Here is a 26,607-nt window from a genome sequence, read left to right on the forward strand (position 1 = left end):
TTGAACAAGAATCTCTGAGGGTGTGGCGCAGGCATTGTATTTTATAGAACCTCCCTGGGTGATTCTGCTTTGTAGTCAGGGTACTGGTTTGGGACATTCTTAAACTGGTTAACCAGTCCCCCAACAGTGTAATTGAATGTTTACTGTAGTTAATAGGCAGTTTTCTCTCTGGAATCTGAACTTACATGTTGGTGTGTGTGTGTGTGTGTGTGTGTTGGGAAGGATGAAAACTCATTCTTATCTTGACTGCTGTCAGTGGGAAACCGCTTAGCAAGTCAAGTCATGCGTTTCTATTCTGTGCAAGTCACGATGATTATTAAGGTCCTGAAATTGTCTTGAGTGGGCAGAGTTGGAATTGGCTGACTTATCATTCAGTGGCTTCCTGTTAATCAGTGGGGCAGATGGCCTGGCTGCAATCCTTGAAGTCTATGGGCTGCTTTGCATTTCCTCTTGTGAAATAATATACCACGTTCCCCCTCAGTTCATGGGATAAAAATAAGGCACAGAAATTGCAGGGAGCTGCTCAAGGCTGGATATCTTGCAAGTGTCAACGTCAAAGATAGACTCTCTGAAGTCAGGTTATACAACTCAGAGTGGTGAGCTGACAGTATTGTCGGCAATCGGGCACTTAGAATAAGCATCTTGGATGACGTGGTGTTTGCTGGAGGAGGACGTTGAGAGGACGTGACTGCCAGCTGACCAGCGAGCGGGCCCTGCACAATTGGAATCTCCTCATCCCCTCCCCTATCCTTGGAATGTACATTCTTCCCACCATTCCCCTAGTGGAGCCGTTTTCAAGGACCTCGCCTTCAGAGAGGACCGTGCTGCCTGGCTGGGGTGGCTCAGTGGTTGAGTGTTGACCTCTGAACCAGGAGGTCACGGTTTGATTCCCAGTCAGGGCACATGCCCGGGTTGTGGGCTCGATCCTCAGTGTGGGGCGTGCAGGAGGCGCCAATCGATGATTCTCTCTCACCACTGATGTCCCTATCTCTCCCTCTCCCTTCTTCTGTGAAATCAGTAAGAATATATTTAATAATTTTAAAAGGGAGCAATGTGTTGTTGAGGCCATCTGGTTCCCGGTTCTTGTCTCCTGGCCACAGATGGTTCAAGGATCATCAAATGGCTGGATTCAGGTCAACAAGAGAAAGTGAATTCCAGGTCTCGTGTGAGAGATTTCAGAAGATAGTCTTTCTTCCCTTGGATGGTGCAGCGCGAAGATGTGGAGCAGCCACAGGACCACTTGGTAAGCTCTGGAGAGGGTGCCGACACGATAGAAGTTAGGATGGAGGCCGGAAAGAAAGGATGTGCGTGGGGACCTGCAAGCCACGAGATCAAGCCTTACCCGGAGGAGATACCTACAGACTTTCAGTTACGTGAGCGAATAGATAGCGCATTCTCTGCATTGTTTAAGCCGCCTGGAGCTGGGCTTCGACCAAAACATCCTCATTGGCAACCAATCTCTTATGAGCATAACTTACTCCTTTTCAGGGGAGCATGGGTGGGGAACGTCAGGCCACGTGCTATTGAGAAGGACCTAACTCCCAAAGGAAGCTCTGCAGCTCTCTTGGCAGTAAGGGCTTTTTACAGATCCTCCTTGAGCCCCTTCAGTTAATGAAAACATATGCCCGGATCCTCCAATAAAACCTATTAGTAGCCCCGCACAAGCAAAAACTCAATACATTTGCCGATTGACTGGACATCCTCATTGTTAGTTATTGAAAATCATTCCTGTGGATGAGTCTCTAAATTTGAACATGTAGGCGAGATCAGACAGAGTGAGCGTCTTGGGGCTCTTACAGCCCACATAAAGCTCAGAAACTCATTTATTTTATGTCTCTGGCCACTCATAAACTCAACTCTCCTCTGCCAATGTTGACCTCAGGGGTCAACCTGCAGGATTCAGAAATGAGTTGGGACTTTCCAAAGTGATTAGCCCAGACCTGAAGGGCGGAGCCTAGTCCCAAAGGGAGGCGCCTACCCCAGGAGCCCAGCTTACCCCTAAGCAATCCCCTCTCTCCCACAGGCCCCAGGGAGCCAGCCTCAGTGTGTCCCCGTGATTTCCACAGGCACCTCCCCCTGGAGAGTCAGCAGCCCTTTCAACCTTGGGCTCCCAGGCCACACGTACTCACTTATGGGTCCTTTCCTTTAAGGCAGTGGTTCTCAACCTTCCTAATGCCTCGACCCTTTAATACAGTTCCTCATGTTGTGGTGACCCCCAACCATAAAATTATTTTCGTTGCTACTTCATAACTGTAATTTTGCTATTGTTATGAATCATAATGTAAATATCTGATATGCAGGATGTATTTTCATTGTTACAAATTGAACATAATTGTGATAGTGATTAATCACAAAAACAGTATGTAATTATATATGTGCTTTCCAATGGTCTTAGGAGACCCCTGTGAAAGGGTCGTTCCACCCCCAAAGGGGTCGCGACCCACAGGTTGAGAATCGCTGCTCTAAGGCCATCGTATGGAGACCCGGGCTTCCCCATGGCTCGGCTCAATCTGATTGTAGTGGACTTAGCCCGGGTTGGCCCAGCCAAGGTCTCAGAGCCGAATCTAGTCCCAGAGGGCTGACACTAGTTCCGAAGACCCGCGCCAAGCCTCTGAGATACCAACCTGGCCCGGAATAGCCCAGCCAGTCCCGAAGGGCGGAGCCTGCCGGGGAGAGCCGGGCCCAGACGAACCAGTTGCATTTAAACTGTCAGCTGCACGTCTGTTATTCCTGTTTTAGAAAGGGGTGCAATTAAGAGGACACTGGAGAAGGCGTTGTCATTCAGGGAGAAAGCCCATTTACATAACCTTTGTAAAGGCACCCCTGGCTGAACTTGACTCGGACTTTGCCTTTCGAGGCACGACCAGATGGGCATCACCAGGTAAGTAGACTATAACCAAGGACTTTGCAGGACGGGTACAAGTGCAAGAGGGGGCGACACCTGCAGTTTTCCTGCTCGGCCACTAGAGAGCGCTTCCGCTCCGGTGAGGCAAAACGCCTAGCGAGCCATGGCAGTCCCGGTGCTTTAACTACTAGTCTAAGGAAGCCCCATGGGAGGAATTTTGAAGGCGGGAGCCGAACGGCTGTTGGAGGTGACATGTAGGTGCTCATTAGACAGTGCGGAGTGGAGAACTGTCTGCATTTCACATGTGAAATATTTCTAGTGCTAAACAAGGAACGTAGAAATAAGTAGGCGCAATGTGAAAACACTTCATACCCATTAAGATGACCATAATAATAATTTTTAAAAAACGCAGAAAATAACGAGTGTTGGTGAAGACGTGGAGCAATTGGAGCCCCGATGCATTGCCGGTGGGAATGTACAATGGTGTCGCTGCTGTGGAAAACAGTTGGGCCGTGCTTCTAAAAGCTACTAGTAAATGTGGCACTAAATCATCCAGCAATTCCACCTCTAGGTATCCACACGAAAGAATTGAAAGCGGGCACGCAAACAGATACTTGTATGCCTGTGCTCACAGTAGCGTTATTCACAATAGCCAAGAGGTGGAGACCACCCAAGCGTCCATCAGCGGTTGAATAGTTACACAAAATGCAGTCTGTCTACACAATGTAATATGACCCAGTCATAACAAGGAGTGAAGTTCTGGTACATGCTACAATGTGGAGGAATCTTGGAAACATTATTCCAATTTTGTGCCATAAACCAGACACAAAAGGATAAATATTATATGATTCCACTTATACGAGGTACCTGGTACAGATTCAGAGAGACAGGGAAGAGAAGAGGTTAACAGGGGCTTGGGACAGGGACGGAGAGTCATTATGTCACGTGTACAGAGTTCCAGTTTTGCAAGACGAAAGAGCTATGGAGGTGGATGGTGGTGGTAGTTGCACAAGAATATGAATATCCTTAATACCTGAACTGTACACTTAATAATGGCTAAAACGGTAAGTGTGATGTTAGTTGTATTTTAACCATAATTAAAAAATAAACGAGTCCTGGCTGCGTAGGTCAGTTGATTGATTAGAGCGATGTCCAGAAACACCAAGGTTGTTTGATCTCTGGTCAGGGCACATACAAGAATCAACCCATGAGTGCATAAATATGTGGAACAACAGATCTGTCTCACTCTCTCTCTCTCTCACTCTCTCTCTCTCTCTCTCTCTCTCTCTCTCTCTCTCATCAATAAATAAAAATTTTTAAAAATGAGAAAAAGAGCTATGTCAGGCTGGACAGCGTCTTTCCCAATATGTATAAGCCCCTAAACAGCGATCTCAGGCTTTCCTGCAAAGTGATGCTAACGAGCAACCGAACTCATCTTTTCCTACCCACCCCGTGTTTTGAGTTTTCTTTCTTCCCAAAGTCCTCCCAGCTAGGTTTGCCTTTTTGGGCTCGGACAGTCTCTCTCAACACCCACATATGGAAACTAGAATACTGTATCCTGCAGTCTCACCAAGTGTTTTAACTTTATTAGAAGCTGAGAAATAAAGAGAGCATGACGAAGGCTGTCCGACAGCAGAAAGAGTAGGAAAGTGCAACCCCCTATTATTTACAGCGAGAAAAGGCCAAGCCAGGTAGTGTTAAAGAATGCGATTGCAAAGACAATTCTCTTCTTAACGAACGAGCTTTCAGTCATTAGAAAAAGTATCTTTCACCCTATCTCCTACTATTCTTGCCTGCACGCCGCCTTCTTCCACCTTCCTGGTTGTGGGAGGCCCAGGAGTGGCCCCCCAAAGAAGTGCATGTCGTAATGCTCAGGTCCTGTGAATATGTGATCTTACACGGCAGAAGGGGTGGCGTTTTCCAAAGTAAAACGTAAACTAGAGTGGCTTTTCAACTGAACTTTAGATTCTAGCACTTTACTGAACTCACGGGTGCGTTAATTCAGAGACTATCAATGTCCCGAGGGCCTACCAAGGTCCAGACACCGTGCAAGACACTGAAGACTGTTACCGGGAGCCAGATGGGCATGACCCTTGCGTTTATGCAGCTAAAGCAGCCGTGGGCAAACTACGGCCCGCGGGCCGGATCCGGCCCGTTTGAAATGAATAAAACTAAAAAAAAAAAAGACCGTACCCTTTTATGGAATGATGTTTACTTTGAATTTATATTAGTTCACACAAACACTCCATCCATGCTTTTGTTCCGGCCCTCCGGTCCAGTTTAAGAGCCCATTGTGGCCCTCGAGTCAAAAAGTTTGCCCACCCCTGAGCTAAAGTGTGGGTGGGCATAGGCAGGTTTTTGCGCGGACACACGTTTTCAGCTCCTTAAATACCAAGGAGTGTGATTGCTGGGCTGTATGGTGCCTGTTGGTTTAGAAGCTTCCAAAGTGGCTGCACCACTTTCCATTCACACCAGCAGTGAACAAGCATTCCTGTGCTCCACATCTTCACCCGCACTTGGTATTGTCGGTTTTCCTGATTTGGGTCCTTGGAATAGGGACATAGTGGTATTTCCTTGTTGTTTTAATTTTTTTTAATTAAATCTTTATTGTTCAGATTATTACATTTGTTCCTCTTTTTTCCCCCCATAACTCCCCTCCTTCCAGTTCCCGCCCCACCCTCCGCCCTCACTCCCCACCCACTGTCCTCATCCATAGGTGCACGATTTTTGTCCAGTCTCTTCCCGCATCTCCCACACCCCTTTGCCCCCCAAGAATAGTTAGTCCATTCCCTTTCTATGTCCCTGATTCTATTATAATCACCAGATTATTTATTCCCTTGATTTTCAGATTCACTTGTTGATAGATGCATGTTTGTTGTTCATAATATGTATCTTTACCTTTTTCTTCTTCTTCCTCTTCTTAAAGGATACCTTTCAGCATTTCATATAATACTGGTTTGGTGGTGATGAACTCCTTTAGCTTTTCCTTATCTGTGAAGCTCTTTATCTGACCTTCAGTTCTGAATGATAGCTTTTCTGGATAAAGTAATCTTGGTTGTAGGTTCTTGGTATTCATCACTTTGAATATTTCTTGCCACTCCCTTCTGGCCTGCAAAGTTTCTGTTGAGAAATCAGCTGACAGTCGTATGGGTATTCCCTTGTAGGTAACTGGGTTTCTTTCTCTTGCTGCTTTTAAGATTCTCTCTTTGTCTTTTGCTCTTGGCATTTTAATTATGATGTGCCTTGGTGTGGTCCTCTTTGGATTCCTTTTGTTTGGGGTTCTCTGCGCTTCCTGGACTTCACCAGGTGGGGGAAGTTTTCTGTCATTATTTCTTCAAATAGGTTTTCAATATCTTGCTCTCTTTCATCTTCTGGCACCCCTATAATTCTGATGTTGGTACACTTGAAGCTGTCCCAGAGGCTCCTTACACTATCTTCGTATTTTCGGATTCTTTTTTCATTTTGCTTTTCCGGTTGGGTGTTTTTTGCTTCTTCGCATTTCAAATCTTTGCCTTGATTCTTGCGCTCCTCTGGTCTGCTGTTGGGAGTCTGTATAGTATTCGTTATTTTAGTCCCTGTATGCTTAATTTCTAGTTGGTTCTTTATCATAACATTGAGGGTCTCATTAGATTTCTTGAGGATCTCACTATATTTATCGACGGCTTCTAGACAGTTCTTAAGAGACCTTAAAAGTGTGGTTCTGAACTCAATATCCTCCATTGACAGTTTTGTCCTATTTCTTTGTCTCCGCATTTTTTATGCTTTCTTGGTGCACCCCCTAGTGGTCTTTGTGCGCAGTCTTGTTGTAGTTAAGCCTTGATTGTTGTCGGCAATACCGGGGGTGATTTGACCTCCAGGCTAACTGGCTATGAGAGTCCGCTGGGTCTGCAGTGGGAGAGCTTCTGTGCTGGATCTCTAGGGCGGTGCTAATCTAGCGTTTGCCTGAGGCTATCCGGCAAATGGCTCTGTGCAGGGCTTGGGCGGGGCGGGTCCCCGGGGATCTACAGGGCGGGCCGGAGAGAGCAGTTATGGCTGCTCTCAGTTTTGTCCCTAGGGGCTCTGCCTCACAGAGTCCCAGCAACTGCTGCAAACCTCGGAGAGAAAGCTTCCTTGGAGTTCCGACCGAAGCCAGACAGTCCCGCTTCTCCCGTTTGAGTCTGGGTCCCTAGGGACTTGCCCGGATCTGGAGCTCAGAGTCTGAAACTCCCTCCCGATTGAAAACAACAACCGCGCCCTCCGCCTCCAGCCCACTCCGCGCCTGAGTATTTCACTTCAGCACTGCGCCTCCTCTGAGTCTGGGTATGATATTCTCTTTCCTCCTCGTTGTAGAATTTCCACTCAGCCAGCCTTCCTGTGGTTCTGGATGATGTCCGTTCCGTCGTTTAGTTGTTTTTTGAAGTGGTTGTTCGAGGCAGCAATCTCCAGCGTTAACTTATGCTGCCATCTTGGTTTCTCCTGTTGTTTTAATTTGCATTTCCCTAAGGACATAGGATGTGGAGCATCTTTTCATGTGCTTATTTGTCACCTGTCTATTTTCTATGGGGAGGTGTCAAGGTTTTTGACTTATTTTTAAATCAGGTTGTTTGTTCTCTTATTGTTAACTTTCAAGAGTTTTTTTTTGGGGGGGGGCGCAGTATATTTTGAGTAACAGCCCTTTATCAGATGTATCGTTTGGAAATGTTTTCTTCCCATCTCTGGCTTTTATTTCATTTTCTTAAACACTGTAGGGATTTGATGACTTTTTTATTTTCTAGTTGTCCTTAGAGAACATTTGATGTGAGTCAGGTGCCTGAATTTCTTGCATTTTACTCCTGAATAAAATACTCCTGAAGTTAGTGGGCTGAAGGCAGAGGTATTAAACCTCTAAGGTTAGCCCTAACCAGTTTGGCTCAGTGGATAGAGCGTCAGCCTGCAGACTCAAGGGTCCCAGGTTCGATTACAGTCAAGGGCATGTACCTTGGTTGCAGGCACATCCCCAGTAGGGAGTGTGCAGGAGGCAGCTGATCGATGTTTCTAACTCTCTATTCCTCTCCCTTCCTCTCTGTAAAAAAAAACAAAACAATAAAATATATTAAAAAAACACACAACAAATCTCTACGGTTTTAAAGCATATACCTTTAAAGAAACATGGCTAACTGACATGCCCAAGCATCATAGAGTGATTGTCTAGAATCAAATGGCAGGAAAGCTAATTGTCATTTAATTGTGTTTTAAAAATTTATTTTTCCTTGTTGGAAGCTTTGTCTAGGGTCAAAGAAGAAAAAAAACATAGATAGGAAATGATTCATTCAAACTTGGATAAAACATTGACACCATTAGGTGTTAAAATGAAAGTTATAACAGTTAAAATTTTTATAATCTTTAAATCTGTAAAATATATCTTGGTTTATTTGTGAGCTCTGTGGTTTAAATAGCGTATATTTAATGTATTTGTTGGGAATCTTCACATCCTATAGTCACAACAGTTCTCAATCAAGGGGGATTTTGCCCTCCCCACACTTCCTTCCAGGGTGGCGCTTGGCAATGTTTGGAGACATTTTTTTCCGTATATTTTTATTGATTTCAGAGAGGAAGGGAGAGGGTGAGAGAGATAAAAACATCAATAATGAGAGAGAATCATTGATCGGCTACCTCCTGCACGTCCCCTCCTGGGGATCGAGCCCACAACCCAGGTATGTGCTTTTGACTGGAATGGAACCCAGGACCTTTCAGGCTGCAGGCCGACGCGCTGTCCACTGAGCCAAACCAGCTAGGGCTGGAGACATTTTTTATTGTCATGACTAGGGGTGTGTGCTAGTGGGTGGAGGCCAGGGATACTGCTAAATCTCCTACAATGAACAGGACAGTGCCTCCATAACAAAGAATTATCTGGACCAAAATGTCAACAGTGTCCAGGATGAGAAACCCTGTGTTATAACCATGTTTCACATGTATATACTCACTAGAGGCCCGATGCACAAAATTCATGCAAGGGGGTTGGCCCTCACAGCCCCTCAAAGCCCTGGCTTCGTTCGGCAGGTCGTCTGGAAGGACATGCAGAAGGTCCTTCGGCTGTTCCGTCTAATTAGCATATTAGCTCTTTATTATGTAGGATTTTAATCTTTTTATGTTAAAAATTGAGATATCATTCACATACCATAAAGTTCACACTTTCATTGTACAGTCCAGTAGTTTTTAGTATATTCACAAAGTTGTGTAACTACCAACATTGCTATCTAATTCTAGAACATTTTAATCACCTCCAAAAAGAAACTCCACACTCATTAGTAGTCACTCCTCATTCCTCCATCTTCCTAGCCCCTGGCACTTACTCTGCCTTCTGTCTCCATGGATTTACTTATTCTAGACATTTTATGTAAATGGAATCATGTAATATGTGGCCTTTTGCATCTGGATTCTTTCACTGAGCAAAATATTTTTGAGATTCATCCATGTGGTGGCCTGTGTCAGTGGTTCATTCCTATTTATGGTGGAATAATATTCCATTACTTGAATAGACCATCTTTGTTTACCTATTTATTTGTTAGTTTCTACTTTGGGCTACAGTGAATGCCAAATGCTGTGAGGAACATTTGTGTAGAGGTTTTTATGTGGATATGTTTTAATTTCTCTTGGGTATATACCTAGAAGTGAAGTTGTTGGGGCATAGATTCTATGTTTAACTTTTTGAGGAACTGCCAAACTCCATAATTTTACATTCTCACCAGCAATGTAGGAGGGTTCAATTTTTTTTGCATGTTTTCAGCTGCACTTGGCATTGTATGTTTTTATTTTTATTTATTATAGCCATCCTAGTGAGTATGGAGTGGTATCCCATTGTGGTTTTGATTTATACTTTCCCAGTGACTCATGATGTTGAGCATCTTTTAATGCGCTTATTGACCATATTTGCATATCTTCTTTGGAGAACTGTCTATTCACATCTTTTGTATATTTTAAAGTTGGGTTATTTGTCTTTTTTTACTGTTGAGTGAAAATTCTTTATACATTCTGGTTATGAGACCCTTATCAGATATCAGACTTACAAATATTTTTCCCTAGTCTGTGGTTTGCTGGCTTTAGATTTTACAAAGCATTTCACATCTCTTAGCTCTTAATGCCACAGTAACTATGCATAAATTTAGACTCAAAGGTTAAATGATGTGTGTTTTCCAAATTTCACGATTTTAAATAAGCTATATTCATGGGCCACTTATACCACTATTGACTTAACATTTTCTTTATTCACTCATTTTCTTCTTTCTTAAGCGAGGATGGAAGGGAAGAGACACACAGAGAGAAAAACATTGATGTTGTCTCGGGTGACACAGGAGGAAGCCTGTAACCGAGGTGCGTGCCTTTGACCGGAATCAAACCTGGGACCCTTTAGTCCACAGGCCGATGCTCTATCCACTAAGCCAAACTGGCTAGTGTGCATTTTCTGCTTAAGTACCTCCTTTAGCCTTACTCCAAGTGATACAAGCTGTGAAACACCTGGTTTGATGGACTAGCTACAGTTTTCCCAGGCACGGGGTAAAATTTAACAAACGTGACCTGAAGGTATTTCTCACACCAGTGGTGGGAACACATTTTTGGGAACAAGTGATGCCTGGGCTATGGCTCCCTCGTAGTGAGCACTCAGCTAGGGGCAGTTATTTTTATTATTTAGAACTTACCTGCAGCTAAAATAGCTCGAGGAACTCTTTCTTACCAAAGGGACCAGAATCGCTTTGCCTCTTTGTGGCTAGCTTCTCAGACTCCTTTTCTCCCCCTTTGGGAGGATGGTATGTACAGTGCTTAATGTTCCACTCCATCTAGTTTGAATCTTGTCGTCAAGTCTCCTGTCTCTTTAAGGTGCATTGGCTCATCTCTGCTCGCTTTGTCTCCCAGGTGAATGTTCCGAGGGCGGTCACATTCATTTAAAGTTTCGGGCATTTGCTGTCACATTCCGCCTGCCCTTCCTCCCTTTGGCTGCCATAGCCCTCTGTCGCCTCCCTTGCCACAGGCACTCAGCACCGTGATTCACTATTGTTTGCTTACAGCCCCACTTCTCCACCGCACTTGGCTTCTCAAGAACAGGCAAGGTGGGAGTTCTTTTCATTTTGGTGCCCGCAGTGCTTGGCATAATAATTTTTTAAAAATAAATGAATAAATGGTGATTAAATGCAAGAACATCACAATGTCCTTCATTATGACTCAGTGCTGGTGATCTTCTTCCAGAATCCCCGTCACAGCGATCATCATGGATTCATGTTCAGCACTGAAGCGGTCATTGCCTCATTTTGTTCAAGAACAAACGCCCAGCTTCCTAACAGTCTAGTTCTAATGACAGTTCCTCCCATTGGGCAGTGCTTAGCTTTTAGGATTGGCACAGCCACTGTTGTCCTCGTCACTCTCTTTCCTTCTATGCGTTCTGTGCAGTGACTACCCCGAAATAAAAGTGGCAGAGTTAATGTGGCTTTTGCTTTATGTTTCTTTCTTCATTTTGCTTTATTTCCTATCTTGTTTCACAAAGGATTCGCAGGGGCCAGTCATTGTTCTACTGGGACGTTAGTCGGATATCAAAGGAGGATTCAGGGCAATGCAAAAGGGTGTTGTTTAACAGCACATTCTAATTTAGGAAGAATAAGACTTAAGATTCCGGTAAAGACTTCTGTTTGAGACACCTGGAAACTAAGTTTGCTGGGCTAGAAAAATCAGCAGAACCATATTTTGTGAATATGACTAGCTCCATATTCACAGCTTTTCTGAGAGTCTTTTTTTTTTAAAATCCTCATCAGAGGATATTTAAAGCGGGGGGGGTGGGGGGGTGGGGCGGGGAGAGACATCGAAGTGAGAGAGACACATAGATTGGGGCTGTGGAACCTGCCACCAAGGTACATGCCCTTGACCAGGAATCGAACCCTCAACCCTTTGGTCCATGGGCTGATGCTCTAACCAATGAGCTACCAACCAGGGCCTGAGATTCTTTATATCAAGGCAAGAGCTGCCTACAACCCTTTTTTGTGTCTCCTCTCAGCTTACCATCCACAAACATTGTTCAGCCTCTCATGCCATTACAAACATTTATTTTTGTATGTTGTTCTGGACTGGGTCAGCTCTTGCAACAGGACAAAAGCAGGGGCTGGGAGAGTTTCTAATGTCTTCTGAGAAGCAGATTTTGTGTAGAGGAAAGGATTTGAAGGCTTATAGTCCCAGAGTTCCAAACCCAGCTCCAATGCCTAAAGCTGAATGACTCAAGATCAGTCACGTGACCCGTCTAGACTTTGATATGTACAGTATGGATTGCAGTTCCTCCCCCTCGGGGTTGTGGTAAGGATTCACTGAGATAAAGTGTGTGGTAAAGTAAGGAGGGCTTGATAATAATAATAACTATATTGTCTCGGGAGTGAGTAGCCAGTTATATTTGGGAGGGAAAAGTGTATTAAGCAAGTCTGTAGCTTTGGTTTTGTATTGATAGATGCATATGTGGTGCATGTGTGAATGTGATGACACATTTCCAGTTCTATCTAGTGTAGGGATTAGAAGAGTACAGAAAGGACCTACATTTTTTTACATACACAAATAGAACATATATAAACACAGTTGAATAATTATAAAACCTCCATTTTATTACCACCCAGGTTAAGAAACAGATCCTATTGGTCCCCAGACACCCCGAAAGGCCCCCATCCCAACTCCAGGTCATCACTGCCTGGCCTTTTGAGTTCTTATGGTCTTACCCTCCCTGAACAACACTGTTTTGTCAGCTTTTGAGGTTTATATTAATAAATCATACTTTATTGTTTTGTTTCCTTCCTTCAACATTGTTTTGAGACCCATTATGTCATTGTGTGTAGCTGCACTTATTCCTTTTCATTGCTGTTTGAAAACAGTGCCAATAAGAAATGATCCTTTCTACGGCTGATGGATATTTGGCTAGCTTCCAGGTCTTCTTGCCATGACACCACTCAATACTATTTGCACATGCTTGTACATGTCTCCTGGTGTACACAATGAGGAGTTTCTCTAAGATCTATGTCCAGGAGTGAGTTGTAGACTGTGCATATATTCAGTTTTAGCAAATAGTGCCAAGACCGTACTAATTTACACTCTCGTCAGCTATGTATGCATGCATGTAGCTCCCCTTCTTTGAAACAGTCAGACCCCCCGCCTCCCCTCACACACACACCTGCATGTTACTGTGTCTCACTGTGGCTTTATTTATTTATTTATTTATTTATTTATTTTTGTGTGTGATTATCAATGAGGTTGAGCACCTTATCATACGTTTGTTGGACATTTGGATTTCCTCCTTAGTGAAGTGCCTTTTATTTTGAAATATCCTTCCAGACAGTCTCCATACCTGCACCCACTCCCTGCAGGACAATTAGACCCAAGACGCTGTCACCGACGCAGGCGGAAGTTCAAACTCAAAACTTTGGCTGCCTTAGCTGAGGCAGAGAACCAGCTGATTTACCAAAGTCACAAGTACTTCGACTTCAGCTAAGATCGAGAAACAAGACCAGGCGGAGGCCTGGCTGCCTTCCTCCTCGCTGGTGGCCATGAAAGCAGGAGAAGCCGCCTCGACGACTCCCCCGGGATCCCTGACACACACTGGGCGTCGGTGAACACGGCATCCAGCTTAACCGCCAATTTCAAACTTCCCCGATCGGCCCTGCCGGGTTAGTCCCTCCCCGATTCCCATTGGTCACCAGTCAGAGGAAGGAACAATTTGATTGGCTCCCCTTTACACTTACTCCGTCCCTTTAAGAAACTGGGCGGGCCCTGGATGATACGCAGATGTCCATCATAGGAAGCGGTACTCTGATTGGTCCAAACACGGTTGGGCCCCGCCCACCCGTCCTTGTGTTCAAACGCGACGGCGGGAGCTTAGGCAGCGGAGCTCAGTGCTGACGGGCGGGGTCCTCTGAGCGTGAGTCTGGGTCCCCCGAAGCCCAATTCTCCCGCACCCCACTCCGCAACACAGCGGAGGGGCACCCTTCACCCACGCCAATCCCACTTTGCCTCCCGCAGCGGGGAGGGCGGCGCTCCCGCCCCCAGGCCTGCGGCGGGGCGGCGGGCGGGGTCCGGAGGGCCAGGCCGGCGGTGCGCGCGCCTCTACCCCGGGAGCCCAAGGGCCTGCTGGGGGCGGAGGGTGCCCGGGCAGAAGGAAGGGTCCCGTGGCCTCTGCCCTGCCTCCTGTCGGCGTTACGTGCGTCCTCCTGTCTAGTGGAGTCCGCCTGCAGCTCGCCGCCTGTGTGACCTTAACTCTGCAGCGTCTTCACGCTCCCGGTGTCCACCCATCACCCGCTACCCCGGCCTCTCACTCCGCTCCAGCCCCTCTGGTCTCCCTGCCATTGTCAGGGAAGGCCCGGTCCCGCCTCAGAACCTCAGTTGAGCCCTGGCTGGTCCCTCTGCCTGGGCTGCTTTTCCTTCTCCGGTGAGCACAGGGCTTGCTCAGATCGAGCACAAATCTGGTTTGTATTCGCGCTCACCAGACCGAGTGTCCCAAGGCGCGTGCGTGGTGGCTGACCTTCACCTTCCTATCCCTGACACCTTGAGGAAGATCAGGCTCCTTCAGCCCGTCCTTCTCACATCTGACCTTCTCCTGTCTCCCTTCAGCACCCTAGGGAGATGTTGAAGTTCAAGTATGGAGCACGGAGTCAGCTGGATGCTGGTGCCGCTGAGCCCATTGCCGCCCGGGCCTCCAGGCTGAATCTTTTCTTCCAGGTAACAGGCTGCCAACTCCGCTCACCCGAGTTTGTTTCCTTGCCGCTCATCTTTGTTTTTATTACAATACTGAGACCAGCCTAGGAGAATGCCCATTCTCACGCAGCTGCAGCTCAAAGTCAGCAGGCAGAGATATGGAGCAATGCGGCTAGACCTGCCAGTGTTTTAAAGAGAAGCCAGAAATCTCCCCTCCCCCCACCTTTTTGGTGAAATCTGATTTTTTTCAATATAATAATTCAAATGATTTTACACACTCCAGGCCAAACAAAACATGTCTGTGGGCTAGATACAGTCTGCGGGCTAAATACAGCCTGCCAGTTTGCAACTGTTGCTCTAGATCAGGAATAAATTGAGCTTTAGAGTAGTCACTCCATTCATCACACTCTAGGTTATTTGAGTGAATTAAAGACACTAAAGTTATATTAATAGCTTCTGGGCACACGTGAAGGAAATGGCAATCACTGTTTCCTGTTGTAGAGACATGGAGACATGTCAGGGCCAGCAGGGTCCAGAATAAATGTTCCCGTGAGCCTCAGACTGTTAAGAAAGAAGGGCCTTTTCTAATTAATGGCGTTCGTGTGAAGTTTTCCTTCCCGGATGCTGGTGGAAGAAACCCACAGTAATGGAATCGTGCAAGTGATAACTTAATGACTGTCAATTGATGTCTCTTTAAAGAATGAAGCCACAGAATCGGGCTGTTAGCATGTGTCGTGAGCAGTTAGTCAAGTTGGTGGCTTGTAATTTACTCTGTGTGGATGGATGTTATTGATCAAAGCTTTTCATTATTGACAGTGTCTCCATCTGCTGTTTGCTGTTTTTAGGGGAAACCACCCTTGATGACTCAACAGCAGATGTCTCCTCTCTCCCGAGAAGGGATATTAGATGCCCTCTTTGTTCTCTTTGAAGAATGCAGCCAGCCTGCTCTGATGAAGATGAAGCACGTGAGCAACTTCGTCCGGAAGTGTAAGTTGGGAGAACTGTTTCTTGAAAACTGTCCCGCTGGAGAAACCTGGAAGGATGCCAGAGGCAGACGAGTTAGTGGTTGCTGACAGTGGGTAAGAATCCTGCTCTTAGACGGACCCTTTTCAAGGTCAGGTTCCACCTGTTGTTGCTGGGAGACCGGATAAGTCAGGCCTCTTGGTTGCAAGTGACAGAAACTCATCTCCAACTAGCGTAGGCCAGTAAGTGAGAAATCCAAGGGTGGGTCAAACTTTAGGCATGGCTGGTTCCAGGGACTTAAATATTGTCCTCTGGCCTAGTCCTCCACTCACTCAGGGTGGACTTCTCCATTAGGCATAGTGGGCACAATGCTTAAGTCCCACAATATTTAATTTTAATAAGTTTAATTTATTTTAACTTAACTTATTTTAAAGTCATAAGGAAAGTATGAATATAGAATAATGTATAATGGTTCTGGGTTATGATTATATTCATCATTATGCCACTGTGGTCATAAAATATATATAATTTTTTATTTTATTTTTAATGGAGGAAGGGGCTGATGAAAGCAAAAGAGCCTAAGAGCCTAAGTTGGCCCTGCCCACACCCTGCTCTTGACTTTGCCTGACTTGGGGAAGTTGGCTGCTGGTGCCCTAGTCTTTTTCGACCAGTGGTGATTTTGCCCACAGGGACACTGGGCAATGTCTGGGGACATTTTGATTATCAAAACTGGGAGGGGTGGGGGGGCAGGGGGCGATTGCTACTGGCATCTAAAGAGTCTACAGTGCACAGGACAGCTCTCCACAACATGGAATTATCGGGCTGGGAATGTCCATTGTGCCAAGTTTGGGAAACCCTGCCTTACATGACTTTGCAGTGTAACTATCTACCCTAAACTTAAGTGGCCGCCAATGATAATCATTGTATTACCTTTCATGATTCTGTGGGTTGACTGGGCTCAGCTGAGGATTCCTCCTCTCTGTGTGATGTTGGCCAAGATTTCAGGCACCAGGGACTCCCTAGGCTCGCCCAACGCTGACATGTTGACTAGAAGGCTGGGCTCAGCTGGGGCTCTGGGGTGACTGGGCCTTTTTCTCCTGAAGTCTCAGGGTTTTCATGCTCTCCACGGCTCCTCTGTGTGGTCCCTCCCTCAGGGGCTCAGCCCACTACAGCCTGGGATGCCTGTTTTCTAAATAAAGTTTTACTGGAACACAGCTACTCTCATTTGTTTAGGCATTGTCTGTGGCTGCTTTCACATTACAGTGGCATTTGAGTAGTGGTGACTGAGACCTTGAAAGGCCTACAAAGCCTAAAAGCCTGAAATATTTACCATCTTGTTCTTTTAATTTTTTATTAAATCTTTATTGTTCAGATTATTACGTTTGTTCCTCTTTTTTTCCCCCATAACTCCCCTCCTTCCAGTTCCCACCCCACCCTCCGCCCTCACTCCCCACCTACTGTCCTCATCCATAGGTGCATGATTTTTGTCCAGTCTCTTCCCGCATCTCCCACACCCCTTTCCCCCCCAAGAATAGTCAGTCCATTCCCTTTCTATGTCCCTGATTCTATTATGATCACCAGATTATTTATTCACTTGATTCTTAGATTCACTTGTTGATAGATGCGTATTTGTTGTTCATAATTTGTATCTTTACCTTTTTCTTCTTCTTCCTCTTAAAGGATACCTTTCAGCATTTCATATAATACTGGTTTGGTGGTGATGAACTCCTTTAGCTTTTCCTTATCTGTGAAGCTCTTTATCTGTCCTTCAATTCTGAATGATAGCTTTGCTGGATAAAGTAATCTTGGTTGTAGGTTCTTGGTATTCATCACTTTGAATATTTCTTGCCACTCCCTTCTGGCCTGCAAAGTTTCTGTTGAGAAATCAGCTGACAGTCGTATGGGTACTCCCTTGTAGGTAACTGAGTTTCTTTCTCTTGCTGCTTTTAAGATTCTCTCTTTGTCTTTTGCTCTTGGCATTTTAATTATGATGTGTCTTGGTGTGGTCCTCTTTGGATTCCTTTTGTTTGGGGTTCTGTGCGCTTCCTGGACTTGTAAGTCTATTTCTTTCACCAGGTAGGGGAAGTTTTCTGTCATTATTTCTTCAAATAGGTTTTCAATATCTTGCTCTCTCTCATCTTCTGGCACCCCTATAATTCTGATGTTGTTACGCTTGAAGCTGTCCCAGAGGCTCCTTACACTATCTTCGTATTTTCGGATTCTTTTTTCATTTTGCTTTTCCGGTTGGGTGTTTTTTGCTTCTTCGCATTTCGAATCTTTGACTTGATTCTTGAGATCCTCTGGTCTGCTGTTGGGAGTCTGTATAATATTCTTTATTTCAGTCAGTGTATGCTTAATTTCTAGTTGGTCCTTTATCACAACATCGAGGGTCTCATTAGATTTCTTGTAGATCTCATTAAGTTTATCGGCAGTCTCTAGAAGACTCTTGAAAGACCTCAAAAGTGTGGTTTTGAACTCTATATCCAGCAGCTGCTTTCCTCCAGTTCTGTCATTTGTGTCCTGTTTCTTTGTCTCGACATTTTTTATGCTTCGCTGCGTTGATAGAGTGGCTTTCTGTGCTAAGTGTCCTAATTACCTGAGGTAGACACTCTTGGTGCACCCCCTTGTGGTCTTTGTGCGCAGTCTTGTTGTAGCTAAGCCTTGATTGTTGTAGGTAACACTGGGAGGGATTTGACCTCCAGGCCAGCTGGCTGTGAGAATCAGCTGTGTCTGCAGTGGGAGAACTTCTGTCCTCTAGGGCGGCGCTAATCTAGCCTCTGCCTGAGGCTATCCCGCAAATGCCTCTGTGCAAGGCTTGGGCGGGGCAGGTCCCAGGGGATCAACGGGGGGCGGGGGGCGAGCGAGCAGTTATGGCTGCTCTCAGTTCCGTCCCCAGAGGCTCTGCCTCTCAGTGTCGCAGCAACCGCTGCAAACCTCGGAGAGAAAGCTGCCCTCGAGTTCCGATCAATGCTAGACAGTCCTGCTTCTCCTGTTTGAGTCTGGGTCCCTAGAGACTCACCCGGAACTGGAGCTCAGAGCCTGAGACTCCCTCCCGATTGAAACAGACAACTGAGTCCTCAGCCGCCAGCTCACTCCGCATGCACCTCCGCACCTTAGTATTTTACTTCCGCCCTGCGCCTCCTCTGAGTCTCGGTATGCTTTTCTCTTTCCTTCTAGTTGTGGAATTTCCACTCAGCCAGCCTTCCTGTGGTTCTGGGTGATGTCCGTTCCATCTTTTAGTTGTATTTTTTGAAGTGGTTGTGTGAGGCAGCAATCTCTGGTGTTTACTTATGCCACCATCTTGGTTTCCTCCTACCATCTTGTTTTTTAAGGAAAAGCTTGCTGACCCCTGATCTGCATGGTCGGTCTCTAGCAGCGATGTCTGGACTTCCTACGTGGTAGCTCGAGGTTTCCAAAAGCACAGAAGTAGAAGTGGCTAGGCTTCCTTAGGGCTACGGCCTGGAAGGTGCCTAGGATCTATTTGGCTGCATTCTGTTGTTTGAAGTGTGTCATAGGGCGGCTCATGTTCCACGTGCCAGGAACTACACAGGGCATGAATTCCAGGGGACATGGGTCACTGGGCACCACTTTCAGAGACTGGCTCTCATACCCTGCCTGACGTTTATCTTTCACTATGTATATTAATACAGTGGCAGGGAAGATTCTAATCGGCTCTGCTTTGGGTCGTTTGCCTGCCCCTTGACCAGTCAATGTGATTGGCCTCATCTGGGTGCCTAGAGGTTCAGGGCACCATGATTACCAGGACCTCATGGAATGGGGGATGTTTATGTACCCAGAGGAGCTGGGCGTTTTGAATAGATAAAATCAGTGTATGGGCCCTAGCTGGTTTCGCCAGTGGATAGAGCATTGGCCTGTGGACTGAAGGTGTCCTGCGTTGCAGGAGGCAGCCGATCGATGATTCTCTCTCATCATTGATGTTTCTATCTCTCTCTCCCTCTCCCTTCCTCTCTGAAATAAATAAAAATATATTTTTTTAAAAATCAGTGTATGTTCAGTATAGTAACTTTAGGTATTTTATGTGTGAACCTTGTTTGTCCTCAGTTTCCTCATCTGCAAAATGGGGACAATGTATATCTAATTAGGCTGTGTGGGGATTGAATGATCAGGTTTACCATGATGCCTGGTACATAGAGACAATAAATGTTTCCCAGTAATGATAGTCATAAACCTCACCTATGTTTAATATATCTTTAACTTTAAAATGTACTTGGGGCATTTGCTCATTATTGTGCTTTTGTTTGAATAAACTCCCACCTTATTTTCTTGCATATTTAAATTCTCAAATAGGGAGTGGGAAGGGAAGGGAAATTATGTGACAGACGAATTCACCACTTACCAAGCCACCCAGAGGCACCTTCATTAGTCTGGAGACTGCTCTCTGGTTACTTTAAAGCAGTGGCTCTTCTCAACTCATTCTGTAATCAGGGGGCTAGGCTTAGTGAAATGTCGATTCTTCTAATGGAATTCTCTTTCAGGGAACTGTTTCATATTGTTGAAGAGGCCTCCTGGAGAGTATAGTTGAGAGGCTATGATTGAAAAAGGATGATTGCATTAGTATTTCTTTCCTCTCCCCTTTTGAGTTTCTGTTTCAGAATGTAAGCTTCAGTTTCCCATGGGAAGAAAGATCCAACAGCTGTTACTGCCTAAGTTTCTTGAATCTTGTCATAGAGATTTTCTCTGGGAACTATTGGAGGAAATGAGACAAAGTATACCCCTATATACTAAAGTGTTGACCCTAGTATGGGCCAAGGGAGGGCAGAACTAGCATCTGGGAACTAGGGATGGAATTTTTGTTTGTTTGTTTCTTTTTTTTTTTTTTTTTTTAAATATATTTTATTGATTTTTTACAGTGAGGAAGGGAGAAAGAGAGGGATAGAGAGGTAGAAACATCGATGAGAGAGAAACATCGATTCAGCTGCCTCCTGCACACTCCCCACTGGGGATGTGCCCACAACCAAGGTACATGCCCTTGACGGGAATCGAACCTGGGACCCTTCAGTCTGAAGGCCGACGCTCTATCCACTGAACCAAACCAGTCAAGGGGTGTTTCTTAATTAATATTCTATCCCCAGTGTCTGACACATAGTAGGTGCTCAGTAAATATTGGTTGACTGACTATGATGCTAATGAACAAAATAAGTTGCCAAACCTTAAATATAGTGTCTCATAATTTGTGTAAAAAATAAACAGCAAGAGTGATATTAAAACAAACATAGAAAAGTGTTCATAATTGCCAAAGTTGGGAATTTCTTGGTGAGTTGATAGTAGCTGAAATTCTACCCTCTTTCATCTACATTCACCATAGGTAAAATCTTTAATACTTGTGGACAAATTATAACTTGAAGGAGTTTTTCCCCCTTAATAGTAAACATAATACAAAATTAAATATAAAAGATCAAAGAGAAAAATCCCTCAAAATCTTGCCTGCTTGAGATAACCACTATTAATAGTATTGCAATGTTTTTGTCCTTATAAAATATTTATTATAGCAATTTTCAAGCACATCGAAAGGGAAAGAGAGTAGTTTTACGAATCCCTCTGCCCCAGTCAATTAGCTGTAGCATCTATCAGCCCTTTCCATGCATGTTCTAACATTACTTGTGTTTAATTTTACACACAAAAAATAATATGTTAAATTAGAAAGTGAAACATAAGCGTTTATTTGAGATCAATAAGAATAGTTATTTGGGAATCACTGGTTCAGGCAAAGCCCAAATAGTGTTCCAAGAGGAGCAATGGGTATTAGGAGGAAGGGAAGGGGGTGGATGGCATCAACAGAAGGAAGGCATTTCTGTTGGTGCAGATAGCATAGCGAAGTGAATTCTAAATCATATTTAAAATGTCAGTCCAGTAGTCATCAGTCCAGTAGTCAGAATAACTGCTTTTTTGTTATTTTTGGCAAACAGTTCTTTGGGACACAAGGTTGCTCAAGCCCAGTCCAAATGTTGTTTTGCTCTGTTTTAACATTCCAAAGATTTGAGACAGAAGAGGTGTAAGACAGTTCCTCTGGCTTGGCAGCTCCGGCTCCATTTTAAAGTGATTCCGTTTGTATTTTCGTTTACATATGTGTATAATGTCTTGCCACTGGCTTAGCAGTATATTTACTCAACAAATATTTATGGAGCATTTGCTGCGTGCCAGATTCCATTCTAGGTTTACAATAGTGACCAAAACAGACAAACTCCCCCCCCATATATTCTAGTGGAGGTTGAACGTTACCTCATTCTTTTAAACAAGGGCCTAATATTCTTTTATGTGGGTGGACTTTCCCGTTGATGGACGGTTGTTTTTAATTATTTTTCTGTTACAAGCGTGCTCATCACATTTTCATACGTATCTTCTGCGAGCACATGTGCTAGTGCTTCTGTGAAGCACTTTGAGTTCCTAGAAGTTGAAATGTCGGATTACTAAGTCTCAGAAAAGAAGCAGTGCATTCAGCAGTGTTGGCTTTTGCTTTCTGGGTGCAAATGTTTATCTGACAAGATCATCCTTTGACTGATTCTATTTCAGTGCTTCCGGTCTTTATCTCCACTTCAGAAGTCAGCACCCACTGGGCTCTTCCATGCTACTCCATGTGCAGGGGTGAAGGGTAATATGGTCTTGGAGTTGCAGAAGCTGCTAATTTGGAGAGAAATTGTGAAGATTTATTTTTTTAAATAATTGTAGACTTGAGCTTAGGGTCTCACCTGTTCACCTTAACAATCCAAAGCATTTGAAAAAAGATACTGAGATTTGGAATGATTCCTTAGAATTCTGAGAGTATCATGGTGGTTTTGCCTGTAAGCAGTTTGCCTGCTTGTGTGATTGAGATGTCTGGTGGTTGGCAGTGACAGACCCAAAATTAATAAGTTGGACAAATGCTGTAAGCAAATTGTGGGCTCAAGGCCTAACAGGGAATCAAGAGAGATTGGCCTTGTGTGGGAACAATAATGAAATCGGGTTCAACCCGGAGAGTTGCAAGCCAGCGTATTTGGGGAATTATAATTCAAACTCAAATGCTTGATCTGAAGGAAACTTGGAAAGGGACAGGGAAGAAAGATGGGGTTGGCACTGTGATGTCAGGGTAAAAGGAAAACGCCGCTCAGCTTTCAATTTTGCTTCTGCATGGATTTCTCTGAGTAGGCACTCTAGATTTTTTTATTTTTATTTTTTATTTGTTTTTACAATGGTCATGATGAATTCATGGGGATCTACCTACCACTCTTGCCTGATTCCCCAGGGGACCGAAGGCAGGTGTTTTCAGGATGACTGGCTAATGTGAGAGGTGGGTCTGTGGTGGGAAAACACTCAGTGCAACAGAGATCATCATAAGTGCCTTTGGTACAAAGGAATTAAATTCCAACCATGCAGCAAAGAAAGGGGGTGGGTAGCAGCAGTTACAGTCGCATTGGCTAATTCATCAATATGCCACTCTGTGAATGTGGGTATGAAATGGCTTTTCCTTTTGTTGGACTCAGTCCCTGTCATGGTCTGAACAATCTGCTGAGCTGAACGTAACTCTAGAAATCTATCTTCCAATTGTGTCCGTGGCCAACCTACGGAAGTGGCGATCTGCTCCAGTGCCTGGAGGACGCCAGTGTCCCTCTGCGATTGCAAGACAGCCTCTTGGTCCTCAAGGTGGCCCTGTCTGAGGGATTCTCCAGGGTAATTTTGATTATGTGTTTTCCTTTGGAGTGTACCCCTGTATACGGTGCAGTTCCCTATAAGGTGCAGAACTGAATTAAATTTTCAGTCAGTCACAGCTGATCCCCCCAATTCTTGCAGGTCATTAGAGTTGCTGCATGTTCAGAGATGCTCCAGCCTAGTGTTCTCTCCGTTAAAAAAGATGTGTGTTAGATTCCAAACCTGCCATCCACTTGTTTAGTCCCATGGTCGGCAAACTGCGGCTCGAGAGTCACATGCAGCTCTTTGGCCCCTTGAGTGTGTCACTTCCACAAAATACCACATCCGGGCACACATACAGTGCGATTGAAACTTCGTGGCCCATGAGCAGAAGTCGGTTTTCGGCCTGAGCGAGTCTATTTTGAAGAAGTACTGTTGATATTTGGCTCTGTTAACTAATGAGTTTGCCGACCACTGGTTTAGTCCATGTTCACACATTGAAGATCTCTGACTGAATGTTTATGTCCCGCCCAGTTTACTATGGTGAGCCTGTGACCCTCCATGGGATGGCATTTGGAGGTGGGGCCTTTGGAGGTACTTAGATTGAGATGAGATCACGAGGATGGGGCTTCCAAGAAGGGATTCGTGTCCTTATAAGAAGAGAAAGAGAAACTAGAGCTGCCTTTCTCTTTGTCATGTGAGGACGTAGTGAGGAGGTGGCTGTCTGTAAGCCAGGAATTGGGCCCCCACTGGGAACTGAATATGCCAGCACCTTGATCTTGGATTTCCCAGCCTTCAGTATGATGAGAAATAAATGCCTATTCTTTAAACAAATATCTATAGTATTTGTTATAGCAGCCCAAGCAAACTGAGACACCAACAGAAAGATTGCACTAGGAAAAGGAGTAAGACTATACATTAAGAAAAAGACAGCTGCAACTCTCCAGATCTGTGACATGTTAAGTTTGTTTTGTGGGTTTTTTTTTTGTTTTTGTTTTTTTTTTGGTAGCACTGCTATGTGTTAAGGCAAGGAAGGTATTACTATTACTGACACAATCCATGGGCAATAAAATGGGCTACTGAGAGAAAACTGAGCAGAGCACTTGTCAGAATGGAATGGTCCGGAAACCAACTCCAACATTGGTTGAAACGGGAGTCATGTTGCTTGTGTCCATTGTAAAATTGACCTAAATGTGGACAAGCATTTTTGACCAAACACTGCCCTGCAGCCTTGGAGAGGAGGAAGGAAAGCTTGATCTGTGTTCTCCTTCCCCTATTTCTAAGTCTCCAGGATGCAAATTATAGCTGCCATGGAAACGGTGCTTTGGAATTTCTGGAGCCCTTAATTTTAACATATAAAAACACTTTTGTGCTGATTTTATAATTATTCATGCTGATGATAAGTGACTAAATGTCTTTTGACAGTGAGGGAGGACATAAGAACCCTTTTTCTTTTTTGGCTTTCATAAAGATGCAGGTCTTCGAAGCTCTTTATTTACCTGGGAGTCGTTCTTCTATGTTTGCAGATTCCAACACCATCGCTGAGCTGCAGGAGCTCCAGCCTTCTGCGAAGGACTTTGAAGTCAGAAGCCTGGTGGGTTGTGGACACTTTGCTGAAGTGCAGGTGGTAAGAGAGAGAGCCACCGGGGACATCTATGCTATGAAAGTGATGAAGAAGAAGGCCGTGTTGGCCCAGGAGCAGGTAGGAGCGTTTTCGCATCACACCCTTCCCCTCTCTGTGCCAGAATGTTGGTGGCAGAGATGTTAATCTGCTGAGTTGACACCTGGGATCAAGCACATTTTCCTCTGTGACTCTCGTTAATTACAGTTGCACGGGCAGACAGGTCTCTCATGTCCTTAGCTCTTTTTCTTGAACTGATCTTGACTCATTTTGAAGGCTCACAAACTCCCCTGGATTTCTTTATCTTGTTTTTATAGTTGTGTGTTATTCAGAACCAACTTGGCCTTTTAATTAACGAGTTTAAGGTCTTTCCTGACTGTCAGCTGGGGATTTAGAGATATGCACATTATGAAGTGAGTCAGCATTTGCTTTTGTGCACATTTTATATATTTGTGCTGTGGGCATGTATATTTGATTTTAAAAAACACGCCTCTAAAGAAATGAAATAAAATCCTTATGTGGCTAGGGAGTTGCTTGTTTGAGAGCAGGTCAGAAGGTATCTCGATGGTTGTGGTATTTTCTTTCTTTTAAACAAGCCTGATGCTCCAGACATATTGATTCCTTTGCTGTGTTTCTGGAGAGACGGCCATCAGCCTTGGAGTTAAGAGAGTAATTTATTCGTTACAGACATTCGAGTGCACATCATGTGTCTGGTAGTGTATCTGGCTCGTGGGAAGCCTGCACAAGGAAGTGAAGCTCCATGGCTGTTGGTTTCAGGGTTTAAATTAAAACAACCTTGGAAAGCAGAGGAAAAATGCAAATATATAAAGCAGGTGCTTACCAGCTAAAACTGCTAAAGCGTCACAGGAGGGGGAGCAGTTAGCAAATCCTTGGATGATGGAGTGAGGAGAGATGTGGTGAGCCAGGGGCAGCCAGGGGACGTTTGCTGCTGCAGGTTCTGGGCAGAGAGAAGTGACGAGAATGTGCCAGGTGCAGCATGTGTGACCTTCTGGAGACCTGAGTCCAGGAGTGCTATATGCAGATGTGGTTTGTATTTTTAGGTTTTCTTAATGGTTTAGAATAGACTGGGGAATGGGAAGAAATGAGGACGTTTGGGTAGGATGGGGTACCCATCCTGATGGGAAACCTCAAGAACCTTTTTTTTTTAAATTGTGGCAAAATATATATAACATAAAATCTATCATTTTAAAGATACAATTTATTGGTATTAGTGCCTTCGCAGTGTTGTGTAACCACAGCCATTTCTAGAACTTTTTCACATCCCAAACTGAAGTGGTAACTCCCCATTTCCCCCTAAACCAGTTTTGGGAATGGCAGTTTAATATGTGAGATGGCTGGGGATCATTGAGGCTTTTGGAAGGAGGAGGTTGGGATTAGAGTCTGAGGACCTCAGTGACTTTGTGCGGCCTCCAGTCAAAGGAGCAGCGGAGGACAGGACACTGCTTGTTCGAGTCCAAGAGTGATGCAGCCAGTGTTTAGGAATGCAGTGTTCCTACCCAGAAAGGAACAATGCAGGCGTGGCAGATCGTCTGGCAGAGAGGTGTGGAAGATGCTCACTCGGCCTCCTAGCACCTACGTACCATCTGTCACCAATAAACACTTCCTGAGCACCTGTTGTGTTTGGAGTGTTTCTAGGTCTTGGGAAGAGGCATTAGAGGTAGTCCCACCTCGCGATGCTTACCTCGTAGATGGAAATAGTACATGTAAAGGCAGAGTAATCCAACATCCCACACTGCAGTTCAGATAGTGTGCCTTCCTCCAGGTGAATGACTCGGGATGACCCCTGTGAGGTATGGGTGGGAGGTTTCTAAAATCATACACATATTAAAGCTCATCCATTCCTTAAGAGGGTGACTTTAAGAAAAGC

The 26,607-nt window shown here is 44.9% G+C and overlaps 1 protein-coding gene across 6 annotated transcripts in view; it reads left to right on the forward strand.

The window, feature by feature from the left end:
* Window positions 1–13,664: 13,664 nt before the first annotated feature.
* The window catches only part of CIT (citron rho-interacting serine/threonine kinase), a 170,716-nt gene continuing 157,773 nt past the window's right edge, over window positions 13,665–26,607 (forward strand). For 5 of the 6 annotated variants that reach the window (XM_059676599.1, XM_059676601.1, XM_059676602.1 and 2 more), the window contains exons 1-4: window positions 13,665–13,739; window positions 14,429–14,536; window positions 15,358–15,499; window positions 24,625–24,800. In XM_059676599.1, coding sequence (XP_059532582.1) covers window positions 14,441–14,536; window positions 15,358–15,499; window positions 24,625–24,800 — 414 coding nt within the window. In that variant the 5' untranslated portion in view covers window positions 13,665–13,739; window positions 14,429–14,440. Of the gene's footprint in view, window positions 13,740–13,972; window positions 14,247–14,428; window positions 14,537–15,357; window positions 15,500–24,624; window positions 24,801–26,607 lie in introns of those variants that run through there. The other variant, XM_059676600.1, reaches the window with a different exon arrangement.

Source organism: Myotis daubentonii, chromosome 19 (genome assembly GCF_963259705.1).
Source record: "Myotis daubentonii chromosome 19, mMyoDau2.1, whole genome shotgun sequence".
Taxonomy (NCBI): domain Eukaryota; kingdom Metazoa; phylum Chordata; class Mammalia; order Chiroptera; family Vespertilionidae; genus Myotis; species Myotis daubentonii.